Source organism: Talpa europaea (assembly GCF_964194135.1).
Source record: "Talpa europaea genome assembly, chromosome: 15".
NCBI lineage: Eukaryota > Metazoa > Chordata > Mammalia > Eulipotyphla > Talpidae > Talpa > Talpa europaea.
The window spans coordinates 1,736,432-1,757,038 of record NC_140083.1 but is presented as its reverse complement, the minus strand read 5'-3'; the positions used below and the strand labels follow the sequence as shown (position 1 = coordinate 1,757,038).

Below are 20,607 nucleotides of genomic sequence, written 5' to 3'. Positions count from 1 at the left end.
CTACAATGGGCTCTTTCTTCAGGTCATCAGCAGAAACGCGCCTCCCCCAGCCCGGCTGAGGCCTGGCCGCAACGGCTGGTGCCGGCCTCGCTGCTCCTGGCCTGGGGCCTCGCTGCCAGGGCTCCTGCCGGGCATGGTCACAAGGTCTTGGCCCCTCGCATCGGCGCCCCTGTTCCCTCTTCACAGCCCAGGAGTCGGGGCCCAGGGGAGGGTCCAGTGCCGCGGGCTCCGGCCCTGTCTCCCCGCAAGCATCCCACGCAGGGACCCTGGGCCCCCCCTACTGTGGCCCTGGTCACGCCCACCCACCCCCGTGCCTGCCCAGCACCGGGGCCCTGGGCCCAGCGGCCACCTCTGAGCTGCGGGTTGCGGCTTTGCATTTTCCTGCGCCGGACTCTTCCTAGAAGTGCATTCGCGGCCTGTGACCCCTGCCGTGCCGGGGGACGCGAGCTAACACCCAGGTGGGTCTCTGTGCTTCTCTCCAGGGTGCTGGCAGCCCCATGCCCAGATCCACCGGCGGGGGCATCGGGACCAGGCGCCCGGGCCCTCTGCCCAGCAGGCGAGCATGTCCCGGCTGGACCTGGAGGAGCTGGCTGAGATAGGTAAAGTGCGGCTGCTGCAGCCTCGCCTGCTTTTGTGGATCGTGGGCTCATGTGGCTTGAAGACTCGATCCTGTAAAAAAAGTATCCAGCAAAGTTATCCTTGGAGGAGCTGTCCCCGTGCACCCTCAGCCCCCACGGCTGTCCCCTGCCTCCAGCCGGCCCGGCCCTGGGACGGGCCAGCTCTGTGACCTACAGTCAGGGACATGTGGGTACAAAGGAGAGGCCGGTGCATAGTGGGTGCACAGTAGAGGCAGACATGCAGTGCATGGACACAACAGACACATAGTGGGTGCACAGCTGCAGTGGCACATAGTGGGTACACAGTGGAGCCACAGTAACTGTCCTATAGAAAGACCCCCAGCCCTCTCCTTCCAGGAGAACACGGCTGACTCCTGCATGGTTCCTCCTTTTCTGCCCCAGAGCTGCAGACAGATGAGGAGGAGGCCACAGAGTTGGGCACGGAGAGGCCTCCGGTACCTCCCGCAGCCGCACAGGCCCCGGCGCTGAGCACGCAGCACTCGTTCTACGACGTGGCCAGGCACGGCATCCTGCAGGTGGCAGGTGAGTCCCCAGCTGGGTGGCCCCAACCACTGACAGCGCCAGTCTGCCCGTGAGCCCTGTGGCGGGGGGGGTTTGTCAGGCTCCCGCCCTCCGCCAGGCTGTGCCTCGAGAGGAACAAGCACTTGCCGGTGGTCTGACAAAGGGGACATCCCCGTGCCACCTGCGCCTGAGAAGCCGGGGCAGCATCGCCCCCTTCCAGAAAGACGCCCGAGCTGAGTGATGGTTTCACTGACCAAGAGTGTGTTTCGCTGCACACGCAGCCCACGCTGCAGGCACGGGGGCGGGCCATGCCCACAGCTGTCCGGAGGGGCCGGCTGAGTGCAGGGCTGGGCCACCAGGTGAGCCCGTCTTGTGGGGCAGCAATCAGCCGGGTCCTTCACGGGCGCTGCACACCCAGCACCCCGGCTGGCCCCGACTCTCCCCAAACAGAAGGTCAACATGCTCTGGTTACCTGGGACGTGGCTGCAGAAACCGCAGACGCTGGACTCTTGGGCGTCTGCAGATAAAGCTGACTTAAATGTAGCCAGACGTGGTCACCTTGGACTAAAGGTGACGCCCTCCCCCAGCTCTCCTGAGCCCCCATGTCCGTTGGGCACGCGGTGCCTCTGCCCCTGGCATCTCGCTGCCGTTGGCCTCTGGACCGGCGCCAGAAGGCTCCTGCCTGCCTGACCCCAGCCACCAGGCCACTGAACGGTGCTGTGTGGGTGGCTCTGGTGGGCGAACCTCACCCCTGCCGGCATCCACTGGTCTGGGAGGCTCTCTTCACGCCCGAAGGCCTCTGTCCAGGGCTCCTGCGTGCTCGTGTCCCAGCTCCACCTGGTGGCCCTTCCCACATGCGCCCCCCCCCCAGGCAGCCCTGCTCCAGGCCGCCCTCCACCAGTGGCCAGGAGGGTCTCTCAGACGACCCTCCACACCTGTCTCCTGCCCTCCTCACCAGCAGCCGGGTCAACAGGCTGACAAATGGGGGGTGGCTTCCAGTGTGTCGGCTGGGGGACATTTCAGGGGGGGTGCCCGGCTGCCACAGGCCCTGTGCCCGCAACCCAGGGGGCCCGACTGGGAGGCCGCAGCGCCTGGCGGGCTCATGCTGTCTGCACCCGCAGGGGAGGACCGCTTCGGGAGACGCGTGGTCACCTTCAGCTGCTGCCGGATGCCGCCCTCCCACGAGCTCAACCACCAGCGTCTGCTGGAGTAAGTCCAGGCGCCCTCCCCGGCCCGCCCCGCGCACCTCCCCACCCCACCAGCAAGCCGCGCCCGCGCGCCTGCCTCTCCACCAAGCCCGCTCGGCTTGGAGGGTGTTGCCACGGAGGGTGTTGCCACGGAGGGTGTTGCCACGGAGGGTGTTGCCACGGAGGGTGTTGCCACGGAGGGAGCGCAGGGAGGGGCGCGTCCCAGGCGGGGTCCCGCCGGGCCCAGCCCACCTGCAGTCCTGAGCGCGGCCCGGCGTCCCTGTAGGCCTCCTTGCACCCACCCCCTTCTCGAGCCCCGGGGGTCGGGGGGCGAGGGGGAACCTCGGCCCAGTGCGTGTGAGTTTTCTCGCAGCAGAGGGGAATGTTCGGAGCTGGCTGGAGGGCGCTCGCCCACTTTGTGCGCTGGACGCCCGAGAGCTGTTCCGTGTGAAGCGGCTCCTGTTACGCTGTGATTTCATCTCAATCCCCAAAACCCACGCCTCTGGCAGCCTCCGGGCCGCGCTCCCCTGTGCACCTGCCCACGAGCCTTCGCCAGGTGGAGCCGAGCGCGGCCTGAGCGGCTGAGTAGGTCCTGCCTGCGCCGGGCCTTCGGCGCGCTCTGGGCCCTGCCCCGGGGAAGGGGCGCCTTTCTCAGACACCCCAAAGGTGCCTGCCGGCTTCTCGGCCGCCACGGGAAGATCCCGAGGCTCAGCCTTGCCTGCGGCCTTTGGGAGACGGTGGCCTCCGCGCGCCTCCTCCCTCCCCCGCGGAGGGTGGCTTCCTGGTCTCCTCCTGTTTTTGAAACGGGGAAGGCGTGAGCCCGAGCGCAGCTGCCGACTCCCCCAGCCAGCTCCCCGTGCTCGGGCGCCGGAGGTCGGCGCTGCCGGGAGGAGGGGCCGCGGGTCACCAGGAGGAAGGGCCGCTGCGTCCGCGAGCTGAGCAAGGACCCCCACCCGCCCCGGCTCTGCACCACGCTCGCCCCAGGGGCAGCTCCTCCGGCGAGGCTGCTTCCGCGCCACCCGATGGCCCAGGACAGCGTGCCCAACCCGGGGTCAGAAACGCAGTCGCCTCTCAACGAGGCCGCGTCCACAGCCCGGGAGGTTGAGGCGGGCCCTTGGGGCCTGTCTCCCCCACCAGCCTGGCTGTGTGACCTGGGCAGCGAGGCCCTGGCCCACGAGGGGGTCCCGTGGCTGAGCCCTGCGGAGCCCTGCAGAGCCGGTGGGGGTGGGGGTGCGGATAGTGCCGGGAGGCCACAGGTTTCGGGGGCCTGACTCGGCGCCCTGACACCCCTTGTGCGCAGGTACCTGAAGCACGCGCTGGAGCGGGCCGCGGAGAGGGACTACGTGGTCGTGTACTTCCACCACGGGCTGAGCAGCCGCAACAAGCCTTCCCTGCGCTGGCTGCAGGGCGCCTACAAGGAGTTTGACAGGAAGTGGGTGCTGGGGGCCTGGGGGGCCGGGGAGGCTCTGGGGGGACCTGGGGAGCCTGGGGGAGCTGAAGGCTTGGGGAGTACCTCATGCCTGGGATGTCTGGGGGTGCCTGAGGGCTCCTGGGGTAACTGGAGGACTGGGGGGCCTGGGGGGGCTGAGGAAGCGGTCACCTCTGTGCCATGGTTGCTGCCCTGTGAGGCCCCCTCACCACCCCAGCTCCGCACCCGGCCACTGCTGTCCTGGCCTTGCATGGCCTCCGGCACCCCACTGGGCCCTCGACACCCTGTCCTCACCCCACCCCAGGCCTGGTGGGGGACACGCTGGCACATGTCTTAGCAGCTGGCTCCTGGGCCTGGGCCTGTTTGTCATGGCCTAGATCTCCATGGCGTGGATTCTTCCACCACGGCAGTGGGTTCTTCCCAGTGGGCTGGCGGAGGCTCTGGCGGGCCCCTGGCAGGCCTCAGGCTGGGCAGTGTAACCCACCCCTCTCCTGTGGGGCTGGGACACCGCCAGGCCCTGCTCACCCCCACTCGTGGCCCAGCTAGCAGGTTCAGCCTGATGGCTTTGGCTGAACTACTCAACAGGGTGGTGGGGGGGCGGGGAGCAAACCAGGGAGCAGCCGGCTTTTAAGGGGGCTCCTAGCTCGCCTCTGGGAGGCAACCATGACCCAGCACCAGCCAGCCTGGGGAGCGCCCTGCTTCGCGGGGTCAACCCCAAACCTGGTGGTGGCGCGGCCTCTCCGCGGGGGAGTCTCCGTGTCCCAGGGTCTGAGACTGTCTCACGTGCCCCTTAGGTACAGAAAGAACCTGAAGGCCCTCTACGTGGTGCACCCCACCAGCTTCATCAAAGCCCTGTGGAACGTTTTCAAGCCCCTTATCAGGTGCGGGCTCCTCGGGTGTCCCCGGGGCGGGCCCCAGCCCTGTCCGGGCGCTGTGGCCTTGCACGGGGGGTGCTCAGGTGCGGCAGACCCGGGCGAGGTCTGCACCTGCGGCTGGAACCACCCCCGCCCGCCGAGGGCCGGCTCTGTGTACCCGAGTCAGGCTTGGCAGGCAGCTCTGAGCCCCGGGGCCTCTCTGAAAAGAACGGGTGTGGACCCGCTGTGCTCGCCAGGATTCCCATGCTCGCCACTTGGGGCTCCCCTGGATGAGCCGACCCAGGCCCCTTTCCTGGCTGTGAGAAGCAGGAAGCGGGACTCTGGCCGCCTCTGGCCCCCAGAGCGTGGTGTCCAGCAAAAGCCTCGCCGGCTGGCGGGGTCAGATAGAAGCACAGAGCGATGGTCACAGGGGCTCCTGCGTGGGCGGGGGGTGGCATGAGGGCCTTCCTGCAGCCCTGAAGTGCCCACCTGCCCCGCGCAGGGTGCAAGCAGAACAGGAGGCCCCGGGTAGACGCCTGGGCCTCCGAGCTCAGGTGGTGCCCCTCTTGTCCACTAGGGGGCGCCGGTGCCCGCGCTCTGGTGGGGCAGCCCCTTGTCGTTACGGGAGAGCAGATTTTGGGGCCCCCCAGTGCGGTTTCAGCGGGCACCTGCCTGGGGACACGAGGGTGCAGGCCCTGTGAGGTGTTCTGGCCGCACACAGACGAGCGAAGGGGCCTGCGGCAGCTTGGGAGCCAGGACTTGCCCCGTGAGGTGCTGGTGTGTCACGGGTGTGCCTACACGCCTGCCACTGAACCCCCACGAGGCCGTGGCGCCCTAGCCCCCCAGCGGCCCAGCCACTACCCACCCGTCCTCCTGGCACTGCCCCCTTGCCAGGCGAGGGAACTGGGGCTCCTTAGCCGCAGAGCCCTCCCAGGAGGAGCGTGCGCGGGTGTGGGGCTGTGCTCGCTGGTCACTGGGAGAGTCGCCCCCTTGTTGGGGGGGCCTGAGGCCCTGGGACAGACAAGTTCCCCGGGGCTTGGGGGACAAGGTGGAGAGTGTGACCGCCTGGGCAGTGCCTGCTTGGGACTCTTCGAGGAGCGGGGCACCAAAGGGGCGGCCACCGCCGGCCCCCACCATCTCCGGGCGCCTCCCCTCCGTGCTGCGTAGATCTGGGCAGTCAGGGCATCGGAGCGGGTACTCATCTGTATGCAGCTGAGACTCGGCATCTTAAGGAAGCGAAACTCTGCAGGCCGAGGCTTCTGCCAGGCCCTGGCTTCAGGCTATGTCCCTCGTTCACGTCCTTAAAGTGAAAATCCCTGCGCTGCCGCCCAGTCCACTCGTTCTCCCGCTTCTGCTTTCCTAGTCACAAGTTTGGGAAGAAAGTCACCTATGTCAACTCTCTGAGCGAGCTGCGGGAGCACCTCCAGCTGCGGGAGCCCCACGAGCTCACGGTCCCCACAGAAGTGCTGCAGTAAGTTCCGAGCCCCCCGGGGCCCCCGGGGCCCATGGGGTGAAAGCACCCCCCCGCACCCCACCCCCACCTGCCTCGAGGGCTGTCTCCAGCCCCCAGCCAGCCCAGGCGCAGGCTGCAGCACAGACACAAGTGCTGAGTCGGAGAATCAGGAGATGCTTTTCTCTCCCACCGTGTGAAACCGACGGGAGAAAATCAGCCACCACAGGGGCTGCCTTCAGCTGCCGGGTGTTTGTGGTTTTGCTTTTGAGCTGAAGATGCGGGATGTCTCCGTGCACAGAGCAGGCACAGAGTGGAGTGTCCTGAGGCCCCGGCCCGCAGGGGTCAGTGTGGGGCCTGATGGGTGTGATCGTGGTGTTGCTTTCACACTGTGACCCTCCCCTGACAGCCTCCCACTTAGGGGCAGGCAGGTAGAGGCCACCCCTCAGCCAGCCTGGTCCACCTGGACACCCCCAACCCTTTGCATCTCCTTCTCTGGGGGTGCTTCTCTACTGCAAACTGGTGAGGTCACCAGCCTTGCCAGGGCTGTGGAAATGTCGTGCTCCCCCCAGGTCATGCACTGGAGGACAGCAGTGCAGGGCTGTTACGGTGGGACAGCACCCCCAGCAGGCCGTCAGGGAGCAGGGGTCACAGCCAGTGATGACGGGGCCAGCACGGGTGCTGAATCCAGCTGGGGAGGGTTCTCACGGAGGGAATCTATCAGGGAAGGCTTCCAGGAGGAGGTGACTCGACGTGAACTGCAAAGAGACAGTTGGCTGCATGGGGAGGTCAGGAAAGGGCCTTCCAGCAGAGGGACACCCTTGTCCAGCACCTGAGTGTGAGATCTTGGTCAGAGGTTGGCGGGAGAGGCTGGGCAGTAGGGGTTAGGCCACCCTCTGCCCTCTTAGGCGGACACCACGGCCGTGGAGGATTGCGAGCGTGTGTGAGTGTATGTGCATGTGCATGCTCGTGTGTGCATGGCACAGCTGCAAGCGAGGTGGACTGGCGTGTCCACCGTGGGCAGGGCCCTCTTGGCCGAGGCTGGCCCCGCAGGGTGAGAGCCGGGCTTCTGCTGTGTCCACAGGTATGACGAGAGGCTCCATAACCTGGACACGGGCAGGCCGCCCCCTCCCTCCAAGACGCCACCACCACGGCCTCCTCTGCCCACCCAGCAGTTTGGCGTCAGCCTGCGATAGTAAGTGACCCACCGCATCTCTCCGGGGAGCAGGGACAGCCTGTGTGTGCGTCCAGGAGCCCATGTGCGTCAGGAGCGGCAGGAGGCAGAGGGAGGGGCCTGGGTTCTCGCACTTGCTCTGGCCTGTGAGAGAGGAGCGAACCGGGTGCGTCCTAGGGAGGGACTTCAGGGGCCAGCAAGCTGTGCGTCTCTGGCGGTGATGTGGAAGGGGGTCCCTGAGTGACCGCGGCCAGCCCCTGCTGGCATCCACGACAGCCAGGAGAGCAGGAGGTGTGAGAGGCAAACGTCTGTCAGGCCCAGCTGCCGGGACATGGAGACTGTTGTCATGGCCCCAACCCTGACCCATCCTGCCTTTAGTCACACGACCTTGAACTCACTGACCTCTCAGCTTGTTGCCTTATTTCTGATGTGATATTTAACCTTTAACGACTCGTTGTAAAGGATTCTGGGCCACCTGTCTGGCCAACATCTTCATCTTTTAAGACTCTTCTCCGTGACACCTCCTCCAGGAAGTCTTCCTTGATGCTCTAGACTGCACACAGAACCCTCCTCCGTGGCTCTGAGCAGGCTGCTGTGGGGAGTGTCTGGAGGGTCCTCCCGCTCAGCCATGAGCTTTTGTCTGTCCTCTTGTCCTCTGCTTCTGGCAATGGGTCGGGCTCCCGAGGGACCTGGAATGTCGACATGGTGTATTCTGCAGCCTCAGGAGGAAGCAGTTACGTCCTGGAGGGGGAGGGGAGCCCTGGAGAGCTGAGGGCTCAGTGCCACTTAAGTTAGTCTTTTCTTGTTGGAAACTTACCTATGATTTGTTTTCTTACATAAAAATGTGATGCTCTTTAAGACCCAAGGGGGACCTTGAGAGGCTTTGAGAACCGGGGCCAGTTGTAATGGTGAAAATTGGCTCATGGCGTCCTCAGGGAGCACTGGGCAGCCTTGGAAAACCATCCCGTGCCTGCCACTCTGAGAGGTAATCCGTGTGATTGCCTCTTTAAATTAATATTTTATGCTATTTCATTGCAAATGACTATAATAAAATGGCAATAAACATATTAAATAAAGGGCCCGATATGTAATATGTTTGGACTACGACTGAATGGAGTCATTAAAATTCATAAGCAATTCCTATTCACTAGTGTGAATTCCAGCTTTAAGCTCAAAAGCGTATGACAGAAAGCTGTCACCTCCGAGCAAGCTAATTACTGCATTAAGAGGCAGTCGAAGATGCATCTGCGCATGCTCCCTTCCCTGCAGCGCCAAGGGAAGCACACCTGTGCATTCCCTGCCACTGGTCTTTGGGAAATCAAGCTACTGACTTTACTGCTCGCTCCAGATTTGCTACCCTGTAACTGGAGGGGAAACCCTGCCCTGCTCACCCTCCAGGGCCACAAGGAAGGGTTAAGGGGGTGAGGGGGAGAGGAACAGGTGTGCAGACAACTTGAGCCAGGCCCAGCTCCCAGCACTGTGTTGCTCTTGTTCTATCTCTATAGTCCCCTCCTCCAGGAAGTCTTCCCTGATAACTCTACACAGATGGACCAGTGTTGAAACAGTTTATTTCCTCCACATGAATTTCCTTGGTATCCTTTGAAGATTTATTTTTGGACTCTCAATTCTATTTCATTGACCTGTATGCCAATACCATACTATCTTTACTACTGTAGCTTCGTAGTAAGTTTTGAAATTGAGACATGTGCTCCTCCGACCTTGTTCCTCTTTTTCAAGATTGTTTTGGCTATTCTGGATCCTTGAATCTCCATGTTATTTTTTAAAGCAGCTTGTCAGTTTCTGCAAAAAGACTGGGATTTCAATAGGGATTAGCTGGTCTCTGTAGACCAGTTGGGGAAGTATTACTGTCTTAACAACAGTAAGTCTCCAACCCATGAACACGGGATGTCTTTCCATCTATTTGGATCTTTTGAATTTCTTTCAAAAATATTTTACAGTTTTCAATATGCCAGTCTTGTTCTTTTTCATGAAGTTTATTTTTTTACTACTTTTTGTATCTTTGTGATACTGTGTAAGTGAAACTGTTTTCTTAATTTTATTTTTCTATCGTCTGTTGCTAGTTATAGAACTACAATTGATTTTTCGATACTGATCTTATATCATGCAATCTAGCTGAACTCATTTATCACTTCTAACAGATATTTTGTGGATTTTTTTTAGCATTTTATTTGTTGAAGATCATTTCATCTGCAAATAGGAGAGGACTAACTTCTTCTCCCACCTGGATGTCTTTTACTTCCTTTTCTTGCCTGATTTGTTCCATCTAGAACCTCCAGTTCAACATTGACTAGAAGTGGTGATAACAGACATCCTTGCCTTATTCCTAGTCTTGGGGGGAAACATCCAGTCTTTCACCATGAAGTATGCCCACTTATACTAATTTATAATTTGTACTCTGTGCAATGGCCTTTTTAAAAAAAGGTTTATTTATTTATGCATACAAGAACTGGGGTACAGGCCAGAGGTGTGGGGAGTGAGAGGATTCACCAGAGACAGACTGGGAAGCAGAACAGGCGGATAACTGCTGAGGGGAGCAGCGGGGAGACAGGAGAAGTCTTCTGCACCATGTGGGTATCTCCCTGGCTGGGGATGGAACTAGTGCTGCCGTGGTGGCTGCAGACAGCTTCATGGTGCTGCGTCTTAACCCCTTGCGCCACCAAGGAGGCCCCAGCAATCGCCTATTAAATCAAATAAGAGGGAGTAAAAGAGTTACAGACAAAAGCACACGTGTATTCTCTTTTATATTACCTGTGGAGTTTCCTTTCCCTGTGTTCTTTATTTCTTCGTGTAGAGGAGAGAGGGTGGGTAGGTGGGAGAAGAAAGAAATAGAAGGATGGTGGAATTTTCAAACTCTTTGGAGAAGTGGTTATGTGTTCCCCTTCCAGGCCTCTCCTCCTTTCAAATGGGGAACATTTGGAAGAAATAGGATCTGATGGTGACGATTCAGGGACATTCTTTCGGTTGGTTATCTATTAGTGAGCAGGACCATGGGGCTCTTTCAGCTTTTGCTTACCTCCTGGAGCTGAGGTTTTCAGCTAAGCTGGGGCCCACCATGTAAGGAAAGAGATGAGGAGCGTCTGGCTTTCTATTCTCTGTCCCGTCTGCTTGGGGTTCACCACTCTTTGGATTGCTGCACCATGCGCCTATGTAGGGAGTATAAGATCCTGGGAACAGCCCCAGGACCTCCGTAGGCTCTGCTTATGGTTTAGGGCAGCAAGGGGCACTGGAACTGGCCAAGGACAGTACCGGTCACTGTCTGAGTTCTTCACCCACATGCACAATTGCAAGACCACTCAGGTTCAGAGAACAACAATACTGGGATTTATTTAACGAACAAGGGAAAACACAGAGAGTCACTGAGGCCACAATGGCCGTTTACCTCACCCGAAGCTGTCTGGGGTTTACAAACACAAAGGCTCCCAAGATGGCGCCACGGAGGGCGCAGAGCCCAAAGCCCGAACAAAGACGCTCCCAAGATGGCGTCTTCCCGCCACTGAGGACTGTGGCTGGACAACAGGCCAGGTCGCAGCTCACAAAGATAGCAGAAGACACAACAGGAGATGCTCCTGGAGCTGCCACGATGCCCCAGCCCGGCACCAGACAATCGACTCTGAAAACAGCAGCTGCAGCGGCCGAGCAGCCCGACCAGGCCCACACGCGCGAGGCTCAGCGAGGCGCCGCCGGGGCTTCACCTTCCCTTCCGGCTGTAACTGCAGCAAAGCTGGGAACAGTTTTACTCTCTCGGCTACCTCAAAGCCCCCAACTTCTCTCCTCTGAGGCTGGCTGCTGGAAGCCTCTCCACGTCCTTCAGAGGCCCACAGCGGCCTTCCGGAAGATCGGCGAGGTGGAGACAGAAATGGCTGCCCCGGAATGGGAATCACTGAGGATCCAAACACACTGACATCCCAAACGCTCAATCCTGGGGCTACCAGAGTCTCCACCCCCCACCCCCCAATAGTTCGCATTAGGTAGTTCCACCCTCACCGGCACGCCCTGGGCGGCACCTGTCACAGCCTTTGGCCCCTGTTCCAGGGTTCCGTCAAGTGCCGGCCTGACCTGCATGAGGGTTTGGAGAACTGATGCAGCTGGTGCTGCAACGTGGATTGTTATCCCTCAGCCTCCTTTCCAAGACGGCCAGCTGCGCAGCGCCGAGCACAGCCTTCCTGGGGCTCGTCACCACCTCCCAGCTCGGAGCGCAAGGCTGGGAGGAACCAGGAACCAGGGCTTGGGAATCAGATTTTGACTTAAATCTTAAACTGTGTGACTTAACATAAAATTATATGCTTCTGTGAATCTCAGTTTCGCCCCCCATAAAGACGGTGCAGTGATAACCCCCATGGGCCCCCCAGAGCTTCCTGCGGTGATCACATACCCTGCCCGTCTACAGTGCCTGGGGCTCCAGGCTTGGCTCAGGCTGCAGATGAAAGGGTCAGGGCCTGGGCTGCAGCCCTCCACCCGCTTTCGGAATTTGGGAGGGGACCGCCAGCAGCCCGGCTCAGAGGCTGGGAAACGCCTGGCTGGCCGCGCCACCCCTCCTGTTATCTCTGCCGCTGCAGGCGCCATTCCTGCACCCCTTTGCTGTTGGGGAGAGGCCACAGCCCTCCGGATCCGAGCGCTCCGTGCTTGCAGAGCCAGGAAACGAACCTGCTCTGAATTACTCTGAGCCTGTCTCCCACGGGGAGGGGCAGCGAGCGTCTCAGGGCTTTCGGGGGCCGGTGGCCATCCATCAGTGAGGGTGCAGGGGCCGCTGGCCAGGAGCACACTGCCCTCCAGTGGGTGTGGACCTGCCCCCCAGCCCTCCAGCTCCCTGCCCGCCTCCCTACTTCAGCTCGGGGCACACAACACGCAGCCTTGCAGAGACCCGCCCTGGACCCAGAGATGCACCAGGCGGGGAGGGATGTGGGGTGATAGGCTCTGACACTACCCTGGGCCCCCCAGCCAGCTCAGAAGCCCCCGTGTCTATCCAGAGCCCCCTGGGATCATTGTCATTCTCTGCACCAGCTCAGGCAGTCTCTTGAACGAGCCCCACCCCCACCAGCAAGTTGGGGGGTGGGAAGGGGCGGAGAAACCCAAACAGTGGGGTTCTGCTCTGGGAGAACACTGATTTCATGCCAGGCCGCCCCGCGCTGAGACTGGCACAGGCAGGGAGTCAACACTGACAGAGATAGCAAAGTGGCGGCAGCGACTGGGTCACAGCCAGCCCTTCTGGGGTGCTCTTAGGCCCCCTCCTTCTGGGGGTCTGCTCTGAGGAAAGGCAGGGGCTAGCCTCACGCAGCTGTTGCTCATGGCGTCCACCCTGCCAGCAGGCCTCAGGTGGCCTTCCCGGGAAGGTGACCAGCGGGTCCAGAATGGACAACCCTGGCTCTCTGGCTGCATGACCCTGGGCCGTGGCCGCGGCTCCCCGGCCTGCCTCTCGTCTCCAAGGGGTGTCCCCAGGAAGCCCTGTCGGTACCTTTGACTTGGAACAAACAACGGCCTCCTGTCCCCCACGTTTAATCTGTGCAGTTCTGCGGGGACGGCGCCAGCGTCTGCTTGGCAGCCGGGACAGGCTGTGGAAGCTGAGGTGGGCCCGGGGCCACCTCGCTCCTGGGCAGTCAGGACGCCGGCGGGTGTCCAGTCCAGAGGAAGCAGGAGGAGGAAAAGGGCCTGGGCTTTGGAGGGCCCTGGAGCAGAGGACCCTGCGCCGCATTCCACCGTCTGCGTGCACGTGGGCCCAGCGTGGGGGGAAGTGGTGCGAGGGAGCCCACATCGCTGCGGCTGCAGGACGGCGGGGGGCAGCGCAGTCCTCTGTGTCTCCGCGCACAGGCTGTCGATGATGTTAGTGTGGGTCGGTCTGTCCAGGGCTCGCCGGGAGAGCAGCAGGCCCCTCCCCACCCCGCCCCGTGGCCAGTCTGTCAGCCGCGGTGGGGGTGCAGGAAGACCCTTCTCTTATCTTTGCACTTAAGTCTTAACGCTTCCATGTCCACCTGTGAACCCTGTGTCTGTTCGGCCGTGGGAGACGGTGCTCTTTGAGGTCTCCTGCTCGGCCCTCCTGGCTCAATCCACTCAGACCGCCGGCCTCCCTGTGTCCCTCCCTCTGTGTGGGAAGCCCTTCCCTCTTGGTCGTCTGCCGGCTCCTACTCATCCCTCAAAACCCCACTCAGAAGCCGTCTGGGCAGCGCCCTCTCCAGGCCTGGGCCTCCCGGAAGGTGTGCGCCCCCTGCTGGAGCCCGCTGCTCTGTCGCTCCCACCCCTCTTGGCCAGGAGACCCTGGGGCGGAGGCTGCACCCTTCACTCTCCCAGGGCGGAGAGGTCCAGGGCCCTGAGGGGGTCATGAGCGCCCGTCAGCCCTGATCAAAGGGGTCGCACTCTCTTGTCTCCCCTCAGCCTCAAAGACAAGAACCAAGGCGAGCTCATCCCCCCGGTGCTGCGGTTCACGGTGACGTACCTGAGAGAGAAAGGTGAGTGCGAGAGGCTGCTGGGCAGGCCTCCCGGGAGGCCTGCTCGGGTCCAAGCCCCCGGGGCCAGGGGTGGGAGGAGCGGGCAGGGCGGGATCCCGGGGTGCACAGCAGCTCCAGCTGCGGGCTCGGCTGCACGCGTGGTCTGAGAGTCCGCTCTGCTGTGTACTGGCCGTGCGGCCTTGGGCCCGCTGCTTACCCTCTCTGGGCCTCTGCCTCCTCCCCGTGCATGCTCTGCTGCTAGGGCTGGCGCACAGCGCCCCAGAAGGGGTCCCTCCCCGCAGCGGCCGAATTGGCATGTACAGATGGAGCTGCCCTGCAGGTCCTGAGGCCAAGCTGAGCGCCCAGGGGAGATGCCGGGGCTCTTCCACCTGGACCAGCAGGGCTGGTCAGCACTCCCGGCCAGCCACGGGAGGGTGATGCCCAGCAGAGGAGTCATGGAACATTCCAGAAACCTGATGCCCTGGGACCTGATGCCTGGAGCCTCTCTCTGCAGGGCTCCACACCGAGGGCCTGTTCCGGAGATCGGCCAGTGTCCCAACCGTCCGTGAGATCCAGCGGCTCTACAATCAAGGTGAGTGGGGTGCCCCGGAGTCCCCCGCCCCGAACTTTGTGCCAGGCCAGTCGGAACCAGACGCACCGTGTCCTGTGTCCAGGGAAGCCCGTGAACTTCGACGACTACGGGGACATCCACGTGCCTGCCGCGATCCTGAAGACCTTCCTGCGGGAGCTGCCCCAGCCACTGCTGACCTTCGAGGCCTATGAGCAGATTCTGGGGATCACCAGTAGGTGCCGGTGCCTGCCCTGGGGCACGTGGGGCCAGGCTGGGGGCTGCTGGACCCCTGGTTTCCATCTGGCTTGCAGGCTGGGATGGAGGTTTGGGGGCCGCCCCTGCCGGATCCCGCCGAGGCTCCGGGCCTGCGGTGCAGCCGGACCAGCCTGCCCACGTGAGGGGACGTGGGGCCAGGGGCCATCTGTCAGGTGTAGCCCCCCCAGGTGATGGCGAAGGCCGGGGTCTGCCCCTTGGGGCTTGTGGGTGTGCAGTTTATGTGAGTGTGAGTGTGCATTTGAGTATTTGTGCATGAGTCTGCACGTGTGTGTAGTGTTTGTGAGTGTGAGTCTAAGAGGGCATGTGTGTGTAAGTGTGCACACACTCCAGCTTCGGGAGCTTGGCGGACACGTGGCCCGTGTGGCCATAGTGTCGGGGCTCAGGGACGTGGCCCGCAGGGATGGGGGGCGTCTGAGACAGCGGCTTCCAACCCCGGGGGTGGCACCAGGCTGCCAGTGGGGGTGGGGCGGGCACCTTCCTGTGAAGGGTCAACGCGCAGTAGTTCAGGCCCCATGGTCCCTGCTGCCGCCGCCCCTCCGCCCGGCCTTAGTGCCAGCAGCATGGAGGTGAGCGGCTGTGCACCCACAGAACTTTACTGACAACTAGTGACTCTTTGGCCCGAGGGCTGAAGCTTGCCCGCTCCTAGTCCAGAGCATTCCTTGCTGGGAGGTAACATGGGGATGGGACACAAGGAAGAGGGGGTTTTGCAGAGAAGAGCTGGTGGGGAGGGGCCAGGCCAGGCCCCAGGGCAGTGTCCTGGGAGCTGCTCTCCCCGGGAGGGGCCAGCTCAGGGGGAGTCTTGCGCCCCTGCAGGTGTGGAGAGCAGCCTGCGCGTGACCCATTGCCGCCAGATTCTGCAGAGCCTTCCAGAGCACAACTATGCTGTCCTCAGCTACCTCATGGGCTTCCTGCACACGGTGAGTGGGTGAGGCAGGGCCCTGGGGGGTCTGAGCTCCAAGCCCCCTGCCTGAACCCCTACAGACTGGGTCTGATCTCAAGGCCTCCCCGGTCCCGAAGGGCTTCATTCCAGGCCTGGCCAGGCCACTGCTCTGCCAGCGACCCTCCCTGCTCGCACTCCCCTGCCCAAGGTCCCAGCACTGGGGCTGGCTCCCGGCCCCGCGCTCTCCCCACAAAACCCACGGGCCGCATGGCACGTGTCCCCTCCAGGTGTCCCGGGAGAGCATCTTTAACAAGATGAACAGCTCCAACCTGGCCCGTGTCTTCGGGCTGAATTTGATCTGGCCGTCCCAGGGGGCGTGCTCCCTGAGTGCCCTCGTGCCCGTCAGCCTGTTCACCGAGCTGCTGATCGAGTACTATGGGAAGGTCTTCCGCGCGCAGGAGCCAGGTGGGGGGCCCGCCGAGGACAGCCCCTCAGCTGGTAGATGTGCCGGAGACAGACACGTGGGGGACAGACAGGCGCCAGGCCCCCCCGCGCGCCCCCCGGCAGCAGCTAGGAGCCTGCCCTAGTGCGGCAGGCCGTGGAGCCGCCCCTCTGCTGTCCTGCCTCCGCACTCGCTGCTACCCGCAGGAGCCTGCCTGGCGGAAGGCCCTGCCCTGCCCTGGGGCCGCCCGCCCTGCCCGAGCAGTGGGCTGAGATAAACTGCCCGTCTGATAGAATCCTAAACCAAGGCGGCCTCATGGAAAGTGAGCCCTTCCCGCCAGGGCTGCCCTGCGGCTGGGTGACAGGCAGGGGCCCAGGGACGTCACACAGCAGCGTCTGTTGTTGCCTGTGACTGGGGCACCATCGGGCTGCTGCCTTGGCTGGCTCCGGTGGTCATCTGGGGACGCCGCGCCGCTGGCTTCCCGGCCCTTCGGCACATGCAGGACATGCTCTCACCCTGATGGCCAGGGCAGCTTCATGGCCAAGACCAGTCCCAGGGGAGGGCTCCGTGGCCAAGGGCTTTCTGGGGAGATCAGGGAGTTGCGGTGCAAAGTGGCTAGAGCCCCAGGGCTCGAGGCGAATGGCCCACAGTCACAGGCAGATGCCCCTCAGTGTTGCAAAGTAGGCCTCAGGGTCCAGCTTCAAATACAGTGAAAGGCTGGGCCTCTCTGGTGGCACAAGGGGTTAAGCACCACATTATGAAGCCATCCGCAGCCTCTGCAGCACGAGTTCGATCCCCGCCAGCCAGGGAGCTACCCACATGGCGCAGCAGACCTCTCCTGCCTCGCCCGCTGCTCCCCTCAGCAGTGTGTTTCGTCAGTCTGCCTGTTCTGCTCCCCGCTCTGTTTCTGGTGAATCCTCTCAACACCACCCCCCGCCGCATCTCTGGACTGTACCCCAGCTCTTGTGTGCATAAATAAATAAATCTTTAAAAAAAACAAAAACAAACAAAAGCAAATACAGTGAAGGGCTCCAGGTTTCCAGCAAAAAGCACCCAGGTTCAGCCTTGGGGCTGGGCTCAGTGATGTGCCTCCCCAGGCCGTCCCTGTGGGCGGGATGTGCGCTGTGGGGGCTCAGACCTGAGGCCTGTGGCCCACCTGGGGCTGGGCGAAGCCGGTCCAGACCCGGCAGCAATGGGGGTGGGCCCAGGTGTGTCCACTGAGTTCGGCAGCCACAGTAATACCACGGGGGGTGGGGTGGGGTGGAGAGCACAGACACTGATGCTCTCACAGCTCTGGAGGTTGCAGTCCGAATTTGGGGTACCCGCATGGTTGCACTGGGGTGACAACTTTTGCAGATGGCCCCCTTCTTGCTGGGTGCTCACGTGGCAGGTGGGTGGGGAGCTTCTCTTACAAAGACATGGGTCCTGCGGGGTCAGGGCCCCACCCTCGTGACCCCATTTACTTGATTATTTCCCTCTGGGCCCCATCCTGTGCACCCACACTCCTCCCCCTTCAGAGTGGTGGGAGCCGAAGGGCGGGGCCTGGGCCTCCATCTTCCATCTGCCCCCCCCAACACACACACACACACACACTCACACACACACACACACACACGTCGCTCCCCGGCAGCAACCACTCACCCCCACCCGGGGCCCAAGGGCACACCTCCGCACTGGAAGCCGCTCCAGCAGAGCTGGTGAGCCGGCAGCCTCCGGCCCTGGGACCCTAAGAGGCTCCAGCCCCCACCCAGCTCTGCGAGCCCCAATACTTTCAGGACGCCGGGCCCGCCCCGGCCCTTCTGAGCGGGGCCTTCTGGGTTGTTCTCTTCGCACCCTCCCTTCTCCCTCGCTGTTCTCCGGCCCCGTCTCTGGCCGCCGTGCCGCTGAGCTCGTGCTGTCCTGCGCCCCCGCGCCCCCGTGTCCTCCTTCCTTCCCGCTGTCCACCGGCCGGGAGGAGCCCCTGCCCGGGCACCGGGCCAGCCGCGTCCTTTCATTTCGTTTCTTTTCTGCTACGAGCCCTTTTCCTTTCTTCCATTCCTTTTCAAAACCACAGCCCTCGGGCTCTGACCCACCAGAGCCAACCAGGCCGAGTGGACCCCCGAGGGGCTCAGTGTGCAGCCTCTGGGCAGGCTGCCTGGGTGGCCCCGCCTTGGGAGCTCCCGCGTGCACACAATTTAGCACAAGCCTAAAGCAGCTTCGGAGTTCTAGTGCCTGGGGGAAAAGCCTGCAATAAAAATGACAGCTCCCTTAAGGGCGCACCGCTGTGCGCCCCAGAACCCGCGTGACAGCGAATCAAGTCACGTGAGTTACGCGGAGCTGCTCACCAGGCTCGCGGCTGGCGCTGCACCTCCCGGTTCCCTGACTAAGGGGCCCCCGCGCGCTCCCGGGCTCCTGTGACAGCAGCTTCTCTCTCGGGGCCAACGGTGGGGCCCACGCAGCAGGGCCGGCCCCGCCACACCCCCCTTGATCCAAGTGCTGCTCCGCCACTGCGCAGCAGAGGGAAGCACCCAGGCCCGGGGTGTGGGGGCGCTCGGGGCATATTTCAACCTGAAACAATGAAAATTATGCAGAAGTGAGGACTCCGGGTGTGTCTGTTGACAGCACGGCGGAGCAAACTGTCCAACATTCGCTTCTGTAGGAACGACAGCAGTCTGGGGGGGCTTCGGAGATGAGGCAGGCCGCCGGCACGTGTGGCTGGCGCCCGCAGCGCGTGTGCAGTCCTGTCCAGTACGTGCAGACCCGGAGCAGAGCCAGGGGTCCGTGTGCCACAGACAGCGGGCCGGGCTCTCTGAGGAGCAGGCCCCGGGCACCCCGCTCTGGCCCCGGCTGGGGTCCCGCTGTGCGGGCTGGGGAAGTCGTTTAGCAGGGCTCAAGAGTAGAGGCTCAGCTTGGGGTCTGTCCCCGGAGCTTTGGTGGGACCTGGCTGAATCCTTGGAGCTCTGTCCTTTGTGGCCAGAGGAAGCAGCATCACCCCGGGAAGCGGCCCCGCCACACCGTGCTGGCCTCACAGTGAGACAAGCAGCTTTGCGCTCCGCTCTCAGAGTGGCTTACAGGAAGGCTGGGGAGAAAATAAGGAAATAAATGCACAAAGTAGGTGGGAACAGTGAGCAGGGGACACAGGCGGGTGCAGGGAAGGGGATGGGAGACAGGAGACAGGTGTGGGCACCCCCACCCCGATTTTCTGAGACATGCGAGGGTGGCTTCCTCCCTGAGCTGATGGGCCCGTAAGCGGAAGAGCAGCGTCTGCTATTGGTTTGTTTTGTGCTAAGAACAATAACTGCTCAGGGAAACAAAATTCAATGGCAGGAAGCGTTAAAAAAAAAGGAAAGAAAATCACTTGAAATTTCACCCCCCGTAGGTAACCATTGTTAATATTTTGAGGCACGGGCACGCTCGCAGGCTGCCGGCAGAGATGTAAATTGGTGCCATCCTTTTAGAGAGCAATTTAGCAAGCTGGTAAAGTTAAAGCTGATCCAGCAATTGTGTGTCTAGGTAAAAAACCAAAAAGGTAGGTCCAAGAGCATCCTGGAGCATTGTCAGAGCAAATAATTAGCTTCGACTCAACTGTCCATCAACAGAAGAAACGACAGATAAACTGTAGTGACGTCTGTGACTGACCAGCGCCTGCCGTTCCAATGACCTCGCCGGGTCTGTTCCCTTCTACATGGACAGGCCTCCAAACACTGAGAGGAAAACAGGTGCAGAATGAGAAACGCAACCTGCTATCGTTTGTGTAAGGTTTGAAAGTCTGTATATAGTTCATTCCTTGAATAATAAGATGCTTTTCGAACAATATACAGAGAAAAAAATTTAAGTCGAGAGGAGAGGGACGTGCCAGATTCCGTATGGAGGAGAGGAATAAACGGATCCTGCCTACTCCTCCAAGGACTTCAACGTAAAAAATAAACCTCCGCCCCACCACAGGACGTTACTTTTCCATGGACACTTCCAAGAACTGGAGAAAAACACAAAACAAAAATTAACAAAAAATTCAACAAAGATGTGGAAACGGACAAGGACAGACTCGGGAGGGTCCACATGTGCCCGGATTCATGTTCCACCGGATCCGTGGGTGGCATGGACGACACTCCCCGGGTGGTTTCCAGGCTGCGCCGGGCCGAGGCTGTGAGGGTGACTGCACGGTCAAGAGAAAATTCGTCTTTGGACTTAAAGGACAGAGGACAGACTCGGGGACAACCACAGCCATTTGAAAGCGAGTGGGGAAGTCCCGTCAGGGAATGTGCTTCCAGCCTGCCTGGCTCCTGAGCCAGCGTGCGGGACGGATGTCAGCTAACGACGACGAAAGCCCTGAACTGAGGGTGGAGCTGCCAGGCCACAGAATTTGAAACTTGCATCCACCCCAGTTAAATGCCTGCTAACGCAAGCAAACGAAACCCAGCCCTCTTCAGAGGAGTGTGAGAGAACCCAAGGTGGCCACCACAGAACAGCCACAATTCAAAGTCTTTGTTATCTAAAGAACCAGGGTCCTTCAGCCCACTCTAACACAACAGACACCCACCTTATTGACAGCGACGCTGGAAATGGCAGTCAGAGATGTTAAAGCAGCTATTACATGTGTCCTCGGGTAGAAGAGGAAAATAAGCTTACAGTAAATGAAAATCTCAGTAAAAAATTTTAAAACCTGTGAAAAAGGAAATTTTAGGAGCGCAAAATGCATTATCCGTAACAGAAAAAAAAAAACCCTGGATCTAAAAACAAGTTCGAATAAATCTGAAAGAACTAAAATGATCTGAAGACGACCATG

The 20,607-nt window shown here is 61.3% G+C and overlaps 1 protein-coding gene across 1 annotated transcript; it reads left to right on the top strand.

The window, feature by feature from the left end:
• Positions 1-497: 497 nt before the first annotated feature.
• Positions 498-18,514, top strand: LOC311184687 (rho GTPase-activating protein 8-like; the record flags this gene model as incomplete). The annotated part of the gene is given in 14 exon segments (XM_084254871.1): positions 498-551; positions 554-599; positions 1,020-1,160; positions 2,261-2,348; positions 3,627-3,758; positions 4,550-4,636; positions 5,973-6,080; positions 7,144-7,254; positions 13,621-13,694; positions 14,188-14,265; positions 14,348-14,476; positions 15,334-15,437; positions 15,688-15,865; positions 18,444-18,514. Coding segments are annotated over 14 exon segments (1,401 nt in total).
• Between the last annotated feature and the right edge of the window lie 2,093 nt (positions 18,515-20,607).